Source organism: Melozone crissalis, unplaced genomic scaffold, assembly GCF_028551555.1.
Source record: "Melozone crissalis strain CALT ecotype California unplaced genomic scaffold, PUWL_Pcris_2 ptg000013l_1, whole genome shotgun sequence".
NCBI lineage: Eukaryota > Metazoa > Chordata > Aves > Passeriformes > Passerellidae > Melozone > Melozone crissalis.
This window is the reverse complement of record NW_026535791.1, coordinates 1,828,871-1,843,663: the sequence shown is the minus strand read 5'-3', so window position 1 is coordinate 1,843,663 and position 14,793 is coordinate 1,828,871. Positions and strand designations below refer to the sequence as shown.

The window sequence follows — 14,793 nt, the reverse complement described above, 5'->3', positions numbered from 1 at the left end:
CAACCCTCTCTGTACCCTTACAGCCAGCCAGGGGTGTTTAACACTCCCCTGTGGCTGCCACAGCTCTGCCATGAGGGTTTGGGCAGGATGTTGTCTGTCTGGGGAGAAATAGCGCTGCTCTCTTGAGCACCTGTGTTTGCTGTTCCGTGGTAAATGTGACAGGGGCAGGGGCACCACGCAGCACGCCCGGGGTGAGGGCAGCCCTGCATGCTGCTGCAGAGCTGGCTGGGAGCCTTCAGAGGCAGGGTCACCAGCCCAGAGCCCTGCAAACCCACACAAACACTGTTGGCTGAGGCACCAGGGTGTGTTGGCACAACAGCTGGTGGGCACTTAGTAACTAAAGGCAAAGCTCCTGCTCTGGGAGGGGCTGCAGGCTGCCTTGGAGGTGACTTCAGAGATGGGAGAGCTCACACAACAGCTGTATGGGTTAAGTTGGAAGCTTGTCACATACCAGTAGTGCTGATATTGTTGTTCACAGAGATAAAAATTGTATTTCTTCACAGTGCCAGGACATATTTTATTGAAGACTCACTTCTTTCCATAGAAGAGATCAAACCAGGCTGTAAGTGCACAGATGCCTCACTCTGTGCTAGAGTAAGAGGAGAACCAGACTGACATCAGTGGAAAATCGTGGCCGAACTCCTACCCTGAGGTTACTTCACAGTTACTTACAAAGCTGCCCCTTTTGTTTCCAGAGATAAGCACCCCGTCTTTGCTTATATGCCTGTTTACCAGGATGCCACCAACAGGCTGTAGGTTCACAGCCACCCTCTGTGCTCTGTGCCCATACCTGTTCCAGGGCAGCTGAACCCTTTGCAGACTTGTGACATGTTGATAGCTACAAGGGCATCAATAATTATTGATGCAAAAGCACTGAACACCATGGCCTGAGCACAGAAATCTGCATTCTCTGCCTGGGCCCCCAACCCTGCTGCACCAGTCTCTCCTCCACCACCTGCAGAAATTTCCTGCCCCACTCAGAAATCACTTTTAAAGAGATTTGTTTAGTTTCTGATTTGAATGTGTTCTTCTTCCACTGCATCTTCTGCCATCAATCCCTCTCATGTATTTCCTTACTAGTCTGCAGATTGTTTTTTTCTTTGAACCAGTGCTGACTAGATTTTTGGTGTGTTCTGCTAGCACCTTACGCTTGTGGACAGAAGTCTGCTGGTTCAAGCATAAACCTCATAAATGGCATTTTTTGGAAGACAGATGTGGCAAAGGTCACAACTACTGTGCTGCTGAGGATGTTGCCAATGCAGGGGTTCATATTCCCAGGGATTTAACGTGCTCCTGTCTACTCTGCCCAAACTGCAGCTCTGTCTGCCAGCACATTTTAAGGTGGTATGGAAGAGTGTGGCCTCAGTAATCTGCATGTCTGTGACCTTGATCCTGATTGCTGAAATTAGCTTTACAAGCATTTAAGCTCAAAACCCTCTCCATAGCTTCCATCAGTACTGTCTGGACAAACAAGTGCAGTGATGGCATATCCCAATGCATAGCCATGAATTCCCTCCTAGCCTTTAGTTATCTTCCTGGAGAAACTCATTAACTTCAAGGCCTGACATTTAGCATCACTGGGAGTAGTTGGCTTTTAATGGTTTTCTGTAAAGTCCTGTGAAAGACAAAGGCTGTGTCCTAGAATTCAACTCCATTCAGAACAAGTAAAATGTAAGAATTGGGAGCCAAGATGTAAAATACACCCATTTTGGTCTAACTTTCAACATAATTTTTTGCATAATTCCATCTGTGATATTTAATCTCCCAATGCTATTCAGTGCTTGATTGTCCTTGGAGTGACTGGGTCACCGCTCTTGAAGGGGAATTGATGTTTTCTTCACTTGTGACCTGACATTTAATTTTTTTGAGACAGCCAGCTACAAAGTTTAAAATTAAGGCCTCCTTTGCTTTATCCTTCTTATCTTACCTCCCATTTCTGGAGCTTTAGAAGTAATTTCAAGTTTTCTTCTTTCCCCTCTGTGTTCAGGGTTGCACGCGGTCTTTTATTGGTCTAAGTACATTGCCACAGAGGGTTTTAGTTTGTCTCACAGTATTGCAATATTTGTCCAATTGAAAATGTTGTTGAGAAAAAAAAGGAGTATCTTCTGAAGTCTAAAATTAATGAAACAACACCCAAAACCTAATAAAAATGTTATAAGAAGAAAATATTATAAAAAGAAATGAGCTCTGACAGAGAACAAGGAATTATGCTGGCAACAATTGCAAACACCTTTGTGACTCATGGCCCATACTTATACATACATATACTGCATTTGGTAAGAAAGGTAATGCTGAGAGCAAGAATGAGCACAATATCCTCTGACTGTGTAAGAATGGCTTTGAAAGATTATATGGAACTTGATTAGTAGGCTGGGAAGAACGTGAGAGAGTCACAGCAGCTTTAAATATAGACTGGAGCCTTAAGTTTGAGTATGCGAGGCATGAAAATGGAGTTTTGGCATGGCCACATGAAAGCTGAGAACCTTCAGATCTGTCAGAAAAAGGAGAAAAAGTGACAATGAGAAAAAAATTCAACACTGTATCTAAACCTCTGGATTAGCATTTCAGGTCAAATCACTATGTTCCTTCTCTTTCTCTCCTTTCTGCTTTCCTAATCAGTACTAAATCACTTGGATAAATAGACCAGCTTTTTAAAGAAACAGCCTTTAAGGTCTTTATGCTTTTTCATAAAGAGCAGGAGTAAGTGGGGTTTTTTTGGGGGGGGGGAAAGTTTGGGTGGAGGGGGCAGAAGTTTCATCCTCTGGTCAATCACAAACTCTAATCTGTGGTGAGTTGAAGTCAGATGTTCAGACACTGGTTGGATTCACAGTTAGCATCCGGGGAAAATTCCACAGCTCAGGGGTGTTTATTGGACCTCCTGGACAGTGTTAAGCCCCTTTTTTTTTCACAAGTCTGTGTGTGTCTGTGTGTACATATGTAATATATAGGTAAAGCTCAACTATTATTAACAAGTTGCCTGATCTAGAATTATTCATGGAATGAGCAAGAGGGAGCCATAAAGGCAACCTGTTTGTAGTCTCTATCCAGCAATCCCCATAGACTGAATCCCAGATGTTTGAGCATATCTAGGCAAAGATCATATTTTATTTCCTGTTTTCTGTATACTTCCCCCAGCTACCAGTCAGTGTGTTGGGTTAGATGAACTTTGTTCTAGTTCAGCAATGAATAATTGTGATGCTATATGCTCATCCATGGTCTACTGCAAGATCCTCAGCACGAAAAATGAGTGAAACATCTATGCCTGTAGAAGTGAGTTGGAGTGTTTGTTGTGTGTATTGTGATTAATGACATTTATGATGCTGTTTCCCTGCTTTGAAGAAGGGAAATTTTCTAGCTGTCATGCAGGACATTAAGGAAGAAGGAGATGAACTGGGACAGAGGAGAAGGAGCTCTTCATCAGTGTGGAAGTGCAGAAGACCTGAGCATGGGGACCAGAGCTGATGGGTTCTGGGTTTAAAAACGAGTTTTCTATTAGCAGAGAGTAAAATAAATCCCAGGGTTTCCATAGCCCAATGGGAATATCTGGGCAGTGCTGTGTAACATTCAGTAATTAGGGTGAATGGCATTGAAATGTTTCAACTTTTCTCTGGTGAATATTTATGTAATTCAAGGTGAAGTAAATGAGGTATAACATGAGAAATCCACAGATTTCTGCTTCAGAACATCCCAAAGGAGGAAATGGTCTAGGGTAGGCTCATGGTAGTCATAATCTTGCTTCCCTCTGGCTAAAAGGAGCATTTTCGTCCTGGATTTCCCAAATCCCTGTAAGCGTGGGATGTTTGCCCAAGTCTCCCCTAAAGGATGGCTCAGCAGAGTAAGCATCATGACAGGACCCTGCAAACCTACTCAGGCATGTAACTCCTGCATGAGGCAAGGGTTAAAGCCCTTGCTGTTTGATCTGTGTGCTTTAGCACAAGGCTCCCACGCAGCACGCTGGCTTTTGTGAACGTGCTCCTGGCTGTGTAGGAGGGCGGTGGCAAGGCAGTCAAACCAAAGAAAAGGAAATCTTCTACTGCTCCAATCCCCCTCCCACCTCCACTGATCCCGTGGGAAGACTATTTAGGGAGATGATCCAGCAAAACCCAAGCAGCACTGCCCTCCGCCCCCCTGGTTACCCACAGCTATTTGTTTTGTTGTGTTTTCTGCAGGGTAGGTCTCCAGCCAGCTGGCCTCACTCACCGGCCATGGTCCCGTGATGTGAGTGCCAGCGATGATGCTCCCTGGGAGCTCAGGGAGGGGGGTGGTGACAAACAAACTTGGATACCCTGAGCCAAAATATGTCCCAGCATGCCTGAGTATAAATATACAAAAGGCATCAGAATCAATAAATTATCTGCATGCTATGTACCACACGGTGATTGGCAGTGAGAATAAGGTCAGTGCTGTGGCTAGCCTTACACACTTAAACCTGAGCAGGATCCGCCCACTCCTCTGGCAGCACCGTGTTGCAGAAGTGACCCTCTGACTTCAGTGGAAATACTTGTATTTTCCAAGTAGGGGGAAACCCATGGCACTGTCTGCTCCCAGTCCATTCCAGCTCGTTCTGCTGTGTCAATTCAAAGGGAGCAAATAGCCACTTCTTGTGCATGTTTACAGCAAGTTCTAGCAGTGCTTTGAGCAAAGATAAGGAAATGTGGGGGTTACACCTCTCTAGGCCACAGAGCAGTGTCTGTCTGGGGTGAAACACTGCATGGTGGCAGAAATACTTCTCTGTATGCTCAGATAGTTGAAGTTCACACCAGCACTGAAATTCAACGAGGGAAGAGTATGTAAGATTGTCAACAGTTCTTTAAAGAAATGTTTTGTACTTTTGAGCACAAACCAGTCCCAAACTTTCCTATCCAGGAAATTATTCAGTTTCAGTTATTTGTATTGAAATGAAAAGTATATTTTGCTCCTATTCACTCTCTTTTAAATGCATATGAACTCAAGAAGCTGTGCAGACTATAGGTATGTGGAACAGCAACAGCTGTACTGTACTCAGAAAGATAGATATGTAGACAGGCTCTGTATCCTGGAAATGGTCTTGAGATCCTTAGCTCTGCACACACAAAACTCCTCAAGTGCCTTTCTTTCCCTTTCTCCACACTGGGGAAAAGTGTGGAGAAAGGGAAAGAACCGGCCACACCAACAGGCCAAAGGAAAGAATGTAGTGACAGGCTGTGGGGGAATGGCTTCCAGCTCAGAGAGTAGCTTTAGATTAGATATTAGGAAGAAATTCTTCATTGTGAGGGTGGTGAAACACTGGCACAGGTTGCCCAGAGAAGCTGTGGGTGCCCCAGGTCCCAGAAGTGTTCAAGGCCAGGTTGGATGGGGCTCTGAGCAACCTGGTCTAGTGGAAGGTGTCCCTGTCCAGAGCAGGGGAGTTGTGGATAATTTTTAAGGTTCCTTCCAACCAAAACCATTCTATGATTGTATGAAATTCTCTATCAGATCCAATTGACTCGCTAGAGATGCACACAGCTCTGCTGTTAGTACAGCACCGTGGCAAAAGAACCAAATCCACCCACAGAGCCCACTGCATAAACAGCCTTTACCAAATTTGCAGCCCAGCTTAGCCCTCTAAAAATATTTGGGGGGGGGTGATGTCAGCACCTGGATTGCCAATGCACTTGTTGGTCTCCACCCTCAGCCTACTTTAGCTCCCACACAGGGACAGAGCACCCAGACCGAGTGGGAGATAGGCAGAAGCTTGGAGGGAAAGATTATCTGCAGTGACCCAAAGTCCAGAGGCAGAACCACTGGGCTCCATTTACCTCCTCAAGGTAAAAGAACTGGCTTACTTATTAGGTCAGATTTTCTCATGTGCAAGGACATAGAAGGCTGGCAAAACAACTTGAAAATGTAGGAATTCGTTAACTGCATGCACTAGGCTTTTAATATTTAATCTGCAAACTAAAGTAACTTCAATTGAAACTCTCTGTCTTCATGCTGGTATGGTCCCAAGGCTTCTCGTTTGCACCACAGATGTTACAGCCTAATCTGATTGTGTAGCTGAAATTCTTTGTCTAGACTTAATGTTTCATTTGTTTAAGGGTTCTTATTTTATTTACATGGTATGCAGAGATTAGTGAATGATATTTCTGATAAAGTATTCTCTTTTCTCTGCATGAACTCCAAAATCATATAAAATTCAAAAATTGCTGTCATAAAGTAAATAAAAGCAATAACCAACAAAAAAGTTTATGAGTACAACTCGAATGGGATTTTTGAAATATGAGAATTTTAGCATTTTTCAATTCAATTTTTCCTTGAAATTTCAGGAAAGGCAGAAGTTTATTGAGAAAATACTATTTCATCTGTGGAAATGACTCACAAAATGTGTGAAGTTCTTCAGAAATTAAAATGTCTAACCTTAGTTTCTCCTTGTACTTTTAGTAGTAACAAATAATTCACATTTATTAATCTTTCTCTATGAAATAATAGTTTGCACTTAATTTTTTAAAAACAATACACCTACAAATATAGGAATTTAAAAACTCCTAACAGTAGTCTATTTACGATGTATACTTGTTGAAATGGGTCTTGGGCATTATTTATTTGAGAACACTTGCAGAAAGCAGCATTGATTTACACAGACTGCTCACCCCTGTGTACTCTATTTTGGGGTGACTCTGGGAACGTCCTTGCTGGAAATCAAAGAAGGTGATAAGCTGCCAAAGACGGCTTTTACTTCTTAGCACCCCAGTGCTTACTGACTCCTGGCACTGAAACAACATTTATTTAGACTGACATAAAAAACTCTATGGAATCTGCCACCTTCATGCATCTGTCCTTTACGTATTTTTCTTTTTCTTTTTTTTTTTTTTAAGAGCCTGTGACCTGAAGGTTTAGCTCAAGGACACATCCAAGCAACTCACCAGAGTTTTCCCTTTGCTCTGCCTGCTGACCTCTGCTCTCTCCTCATTATTCCCAAAAAATGGAACTTTCCACACGAGAAATTTGCCTCAACTTCATGGTTGTCCTGGTTACTGTAATCCTCATGTGGCTCCTTGTGAAGTCTTACCAGGATTGAAAGACTCTCAGAAACCCTGGAGGTGATTTCATTGTGTGCATCACACACATCAGTGGCACCCACAGCATGCCACCTCAATTAGCTTTCAGTCAATTGAAGATGTTCTGAACCTTTATTTTTTCACTCTCTCCTATCTGTTGCCTATGCTAATGTTTGAAATGGGTCTGTGATGGTGTAATTCTTTCAGTCTGCAGAGATCCAGCTGTAAAGTGTAAGATACTTAGGAACAGCTTGATGTGGCTGTCTCCTCTGTGGTAGTTTCTGTGTGTGCTGTAGTCCCAGCCCACCATGCTGGCTTGTTTGGCAGCAATGTTGGGTTCTGGAGGGTGTAAAACTGCAATGTGTAATGTAAGAGCCTGTATTATCCAATGTAAAAGGCATAAACTTGCTTAGAAAAAAGGAATGTGAAACCTCTGCTTCCACTTGCACATTTTGTTTAAATAAAGACCATGTAAAACCATTTTTTGGAGCATTCCTTATCCCTCTCCTGACCTGAGCCAATAATAGCTGTGGTACAGTGTGAGATGAAAGTGGGGTGGTTTCCTTGTTCCTCCTACTTACATTTCAATTTGTATTTTTTAAAAAGTGCTGTAGGATGGAAACCCTGCAGCATAGCAGACATGTAATCACATATATGACCTGTCTGGGTGATTTTCTGTCCAGAGAGACTTACACCCTTGGTGCCTGTGGACACAGACTTCAAAGAGAGCCTTTGTCCCACTGGAACATTGTCAATAATCGCGTTTTCTGAAGCTGGATTTCGGGCAGGGATTCCCACAGTTCTGTTTTGGGCCAAGCTATTTTTGGAGCAGTGCCTGCAGGGATGAGCCTGGCCAATTGCAGGCGTAGGCTCCTGCTGGCACCCCAGCCCAGCCATGAGCCTTGCCCAGAGCAGAATTCCCGGTGGGACATGCCAGGTGTCACGGCACGGCCGTGGCCAGCCTCAGGAGGCTGAGGTGTGACTGTGTCTGGGTTGCTGTGATGGTGTCGTCGCCTGCTAAAACATCTTGAGCCAGCTTGAAGAGCCCGCAGTCCCTGGGCTTGTGAACTCAGTAATCAAACTCCTCCCAGGAATTCCCCATCTGTCATTTTAATGGCTTCAGAGAATCAGCATCCTCTACAAAGAACAGCTTCCTGTAGGAAGGCAGTTTAGTATGTGTCATGATGCTGATACACGTCACTTTCCCTTCCAGGAGCTGGGAAGGAACAGGCAGCATTGCAGGGCTGTGCTGGGCTACCCAGGTCTTTGATGGTGAGGCAGAGCTGGCCCTCACAGGTGGGATTTGGGCCTTGGTTTTAGGGAAAGAGCAAATACTCTGTTAGCACCACTTATTAAGGGTTTGTGTTGCTTCGAGTTTGCTAATAAATGAGCCCTTGCTCTGTGTCATTTTGTACTGTCCATCTGGGTTTGCAGTCTTGCAGTTTGTGCCTCTCATTCTCCCAGTCAAGGAATCCCCACTGCAGTGCAATGCTAAAAAGCCACCTCTTGTTTATTCTTGGCTGCAAATGAGCAAACTTGCCTCCAGCACTTCTGGGGATGGCAAATTTTCAGAAAAAAAGGTGCTGAGACATTGAAATGAACTTCTGTCAGTTATGGACACAGCCTTTCTCTGCAGCCCACCTTGCACCAGATGCTGCTCTTTTATCAGTATTGCACATGGTCTGCTTGTGTTCAAAAGCTTGGCTGAGACCTGCAAGCAATAGCTAGAGAAGGACATGGAAAATCTATTTATAAATACCGTGAACACATGATAATTCAATATGAAAGATGAGAATCTTTCACTGGCTGTAACTCCCAGAAGAGAGCAATACCATGGGCTCATCCCAGTCTAGCAAATAAAAAATCAGAGGTATGGTCTTCACTGTCTGAACCAGCAGTGGTTCAGAAACAGTTCAAAGTGATCCTAGCAGTTTTCAGTGTGCAATGAAAACTGAATTCATAGAATGGCTTGGTTTGCAAGGGACCTTAAAGTTCATCTAGTTCCAACTCCCTCTGCCAAGGGTAGGGACACCTTCCACTAGGCGACTCCTTCACTTTAGGTCCATCCTCCTTGTCCTATCACTACATGCCCTTGTAGAATGTTCCTCTCCAGCTCTCCTGCAGACCCCTTTAGGTACTAGAAGGCTGTAGAAGGCATTCCCAAAGCCTTCCCTTCTCCAGGCTGAACAGCTCTCTCAGCTGGTCTTCATAGGAGAGGTGCTCCAGGCCGCTGATCATCTCTGTAGCCTCCTCTGGACTTTCTCCAGCAGGTCCCTGTCCTCCCTGTGCTGGTGCCCCAGAGCTGATGCAGCCCTGCCGGTGGCTCTGAGCAGAGCAGAGGGGCAGAATCCCCTCCCTGGCCCTGCTGCCCACACTGGATGCAGCCCAGGACACATTTGGCTCTCTGGGGGGTGAGCGCTCATGGTTGGGTCGTGTTCACTTCTCATTATGTGATGTCTCCAAGTCCTTCTCCTCAGGGCTGCTGTCAATCCATTCTCCGCCCAGCCTGTATTTGTGCTGAAAGATGCTAAGAAAATATTCTGGAGAGATTGGGTCATCCACAACTTTCAGTCACCAATCTTTTTCAGAGTCAACATGCGTCTGACTGACAATATGATTAAGGTAAATCACCTTGAACAAGTTCCTAAAAGTGAGAATACCAGCCTAAGTGGTTCTCTTTTCAGGCATTTCTAGTTTTCAAGCAGATTTTGAATGAGATAAATTCCTTGCCTTGGTCATTTGCCTGAAACTGAGGAAAAAGACAATTCGACATTTAGTGCCAGATCCTGTGAAGAGACAGCATTTTATAGGTGTACAGGCACATTAACGTGTGTGTACACAAAACTTCAAGCAAATACAGACTTATAAATTCAAAATTTCCTAGTTTGAGGGACCTTAATGTAGGTGTTTGGTGTGACCCTTAAGGTTCCGACTCTGTCCATTACCTTCTTGCTCACCAAAGAATCCCTGGATGAGACATGGCTTTGTGGAGATGCATGTTGTCATGATTTTCCACCCCTTTGCAGTATAAAGGAGATGGAGAACATCAAACAACTTCTGGGCTAACAGTGATTTGTCTTTAGTTTATCAGTCAAATTATTTTAGGCAAAATTTTCATTAGAGCAATACTTTTCATTATTCAAAATTTTCATTAGAACAATACTTTAATGTAAGGGCTCTAGCCCCTGTAGCCTCCCTGTGTAAACTGTTCCAGTGCTTGACTGTCCTCACAGTAAAAAAGAGTTTCCTTATGTTTAAATGTGTTTCCTGCCTTTGAGTTAGTTCCCATTTCCTCTTGTCTCGCTGTTGGGCACCACTGAGAAGGGTCTGGCTCTGTCTTGTTCATTCCCACCCACCAGGTGTTCACACACACTGAGAAGACCCCTCTAAGCCTTGTCCAGGCTGAACAGTCCCAGCTCCTTTAGCCTCTTTTCATCAGATGCTTCTTCATCTTCATGACATGACCCTTTGCTTTGACCCTCTGCCTGTCTCTCTTGTACTGGAAAGTCCAGCTCTGGACACAGCATTCCAGACGTGTCTCCAGTGCTGAGCAGAAAAGAAGGATCACCTTCCTCAGTCCACTGCCACTGTTCTGCCTGGTGCAGCACAGGAGGCTTTTTGGCTTCTGCTGCAAGGACCCATTTTTGGTTCATAGTGACCCCAGTGAGCCTCAGGTCCCCTGCAGAGCAGCTTTCCAGCTGCTTGGCCCCTCCTATGGTTTTGTATGTCAGCATTTGGCCCAAGGGAAGTTTTACACAGCATGCCCAGGACATCAATGCAGCACAGTTCTTGCTCATGAGGAGGATTGCCCAGGTGACACTTTACTACCCTGTTATAGATGGAAAATGAGATGATTGGCTCTAGCAATTAAGAGATAACTATTGTGTGAATATTAAGAAAAGCTTTAGTGATGTACAGTTATGTTATTGTAGTTTAGATGTCCTCTGTTCTCCCCATAGTTCCCTCCCCCCCCTGTATTGTTGCCATCAGACAGCCAGGGTTGTCTAGGACAGGTAAAAAAGAAGGTGTGCACGTGTATCCCTTGCATGGGGCAGTTGGGAATGGAAAAGCTTGTTGCTTAGGGTGTGCAGCATGGCAACATCTGATGTCTAATCAAGTTACAAGAAAATGGTTTCCACCAACAAACTGCAAAGAAGAGCTGACTTTGGGAGGGGCCAAAGTCCCCTCCCCAGGGAATCCCCAGGGGTATATAAGACCTAACATCCATCTTGCAGGTGAATTGGCTGCGTGGTGTGCATGAGGGGCAGTTCCCAGCACTGCAGCTTTTTCCTTATGTAGTCCTTTGTTGTATTTTTGTCAAGGTTTAATAAACCTTTTTAAATGTTCAAAGTGTGCAGTTGTTTCTCACATACCCCGTCCCACTGCCATCCCACCTTCTTTGCTAAAGGCACTCTGTGCAGCAGGAGCTGCTCACAATAAGCAAAACAGTGGTTGCTCAGGACTGACCCGGCTCAAACGAGGTAATTTTCACTCTGCCACCCACACACAGAACCAGAAGTCCAGCAGCAGTCTCTCCATTCCCTTTACTGGGCTTTGGATCAGACTGTAGCTACCTAATTCTAGATGTTCAGATTTCAGAAGCTTGAGTCTAGGCCTGGTCATGTGGAATTGCTAAGCCTTTAGTACCTCATTACAGAGAAGCTCAAGACATAGGATGTTCAGCATGCTTTTGGGAAAAATCAGACTGCTAGTTTATGGGTCTGCATACCAACCTAGAACAAATTTAGGCACCAAGATTTGAAACTTTGGCTAATCATTAGAAAATTGTTCAGTGGGGTCTACCAGAATGCTTTTACCCATCCAATAGGTTTTCAGTTGAAACCAGTTTATCTATTTTTTTTCAAGAAAATTGTTTTTATCAAGGAAAAATAAAATTTGTCAAAGGCAAACGTCATGTATGAAAGCCAACTGTGTCCATTTTGCTTTTGAATGATGTGTCAAAGCTGCTGTAGGCTGTGTGACCTGTGCCTTCTCCTTTATTGCCCAGGCTCCAGGCCAGGCAGGCTCTCTATCCCATGTTGCATAACCAATCACTCTCATGATGTGCTGTCTCCAAGCCACAAGGTATGAAATTGTCATGCAATGAGAGAGAGGTGAGTGTGGGAAAAAGAAGTGGCTGACATCCGGGATCTGCATGTGCTGCTTCCTGAATGGATTGATTACAAACATTTTCTTAGTGACATTTTTTAGTTTGCAAAGATTCACTCAAAATGCAGTTTTCTGTAGGGAAAAAAAATGGCACACTGTGTAAGCTCTGTGTTCAGCAGATGGAAATATATAACATGAAATGTGTAAGTGCTGTGTATGTATTCAGCAGATGACAAAGAAAAAGAAGAAGAAAATGCAAAACCCAGGGTATCAAGGCAGCATTCCTGTGTATGTACAGAATCTTTCTCTGGGTCATGCCCAAAAAAATGTGAAGCATAAATAACTTCCTCGCTATGTAGCAAGTCCAGCACAGTTCTATTTATACAACTGCATTTGGAAGCGTGCCAGAGGCAATAGATGCCCTTGCAATTCAAGAAGAACTTGGCACAATCATAATCTATATTTTGCTAGTGCAGAGAGCTAGAAGGGATCAAGAAGACTGACAGGTGCCGACTCGCTGGCTGGCCATTGTGGGGGCTCCTAAATCACTCTTCACCTGCACAGCTGAGCTGGTTGGCCCCCTGTGTGCTGGGCTTACCCACGGATTACGGGTCTGAGCTGGAAAAGCCTTTGGCACGTTTCTCAGGGCCACATACAGCTGCTGCTCAAGCCAATCAGCTCTGACCTCCCAGCTTAACAGTTCAGCTGGCAGCTTCTGCAGAGAGATGACAGCATTTTCAAGCAGGCTCTGCTATGCTTATCAGCTAATGCCAATCTCTACTCACACCATGTTGATCTGTGAGGGAGTGCAAAGAAGCATAAATTCGTAAATGGAACAAACAGAGGTGGTCATCTTGTCCTACTGTGTGTGCTGTGTTCCACTTGTACTTTCCAATTCTTGGCTGTAGTGGGTGGATGAAGGAGATGAGTAATAATTTGGTTTTGGCAGCAGTTGTTAGGTAAATGTAGACTCATGCTTCCTTCTTGTACAGCTTGTATAGCACAGCCCAGGAAGGTTTCTGTATGTGCCTGGATGTGCCTTAATCTTTTGGTTTTGCATTTATGTCTTTTAGTGTAACCAGATGAGCTGCCAGAGCTGTGCCTCTCTTCCAAATGGCTGTTTTCCTTGTGTTTCAACTCTGCACTCTTGGGAAGCAGACGGTGGGTTTTGTGGGTTTTGTCTCAGCCTCGTGGCCAGAGATGTACACATACCAGAATAATGTCCTGCCCTGTTCATGTCTGCTCCATCCTGCTGTCCCTGCCACATGTATGAAGGCCTGGAGCAAGTGTGGCTCAGGTGACCTGAAGATCAAATTGATGGGGTCAGGATATTCATGGTGATCCAGGTATCAGTTGCTCAGGAGAGACTTAATCCCTCATGGATATGTGCCTTGGGAGGAGGGCTCCTGGAGAAGATCCTACCTTGTGCTTATAGAAATCTGCATATTTTTACATGCACATGGCGTTTGTGTGGGCTTGCACATCACTGTGACAGCCTGGCCCAGATGCATCACCCAAAATATCTAGTGGGAGTGACCCAATTCCTTAATCAAAACTACGGGACACGTTGAGCAATAAATAATCTAGGATGGATTTTGCATGTTCTTCTTTTCCCTGCTGTATTCAATCCTTCTGCTGCTCAGCTTGTTGTTCTCAGACATCTCTTGGCATAGCTAAAAGCGGGGATATAATTTTTTAATACTTGCAGTACAGTTTCAGTGGTGACTGCCAGTTCCTGCAGGATTGACCTGAGTTACCATGTTAGGCAGGATCTGCTTTGGCTTGCTGCAAGCCTTTTCCCCAGTGTGCCCCAGTGGAGCTGGGCCTGTTATGTCAGACAAGGATCTGCCCCGCTGTGTCTCTCTGGTTCTGATCTGCCCTCCACAGAGCTCTGTTTTAGCATCACCTGGAAGAGATATGCCAGAAATAGCTTCAGATCTTCCACTTCAACACAATTTTCAATAAAAGAATTTCACTACAAGCAGTATTAATTAACACTTTAATGAAGCTATGATTTGGAAACAGTAAGACTCACGCTTTAAATATATACCTCTATTTCAAATGATGCTTTCAAATTGCTAGGTTCTAAAACTTATTTGGCTTGGAACAAAATAAGCAATATCAATTAAATGAGTTTAATAGACTTCTTTTGCAACAGATTTGTTTTTAAAATTTAGAACAGAATTTTATTCTATTCTATTTAAAATAGAATTTTAAATCTACCATATTTTTTAAAGTGGTTTAAATCTAAGTGAAATCAGAAGATAGTAAGCATTGAAAACACTAAGCCTTGTTTTTTTTTTTCCTTTTTTCAGTCTGGATACTTCCCTACTTAATGATCCCTCTGGGAACTTCAGCTGCATTTTTATCTGAGTATCAAGAAAAATGTGAAACTGAAACCATCTCATTAGATACAGTCAATTCCATGTCATAATGAGGCTAAATCAAGTCTCCTGTGAGATTAATAAGTGGGAACTTATACCTGTTTTCCCTGACTTCTACTCCTTTCTGCAGCCTTGTTTTGGAATTTTGGCTCTTCTCTCTTCTGAGGCTGCACTCAGCTGAGCACTGAAATTACTGAAAAATCCCTTTCAGGCTTGGGGAAGGCTTGTCTGCATAAACAACCAGCTCCAAATGTGTAGTGCTCAGCTTATAGATTTAAATCATA

The 14,793-nt window shown here is 44.0% G+C and overlaps 1 protein-coding gene across 1 annotated transcript; it reads left to right on the top strand.

Annotated features, from left to right (window-relative positions):
- The first annotated feature begins 5,702 nt into the window (after window positions 1-5,702).
- Window positions 5,703-7,423, top strand: SLN (sarcolipin). Its single transcript, XM_054272135.1, has 2 exons — window positions 5,703-5,786; window positions 6,834-7,423. The coding sequence occupies exon 2, from the start codon at window positions 6,941-6,943 to the stop codon at window positions 7,034-7,036; it is 96 nt and encodes a 31-aa protein (XP_054128110.1). The 5' UTR covers window positions 5,703-5,786; window positions 6,834-6,940; the 3' UTR covers window positions 7,037-7,423.
- Window positions 7,424-14,793: the final 7,370 nt, after the last annotated feature.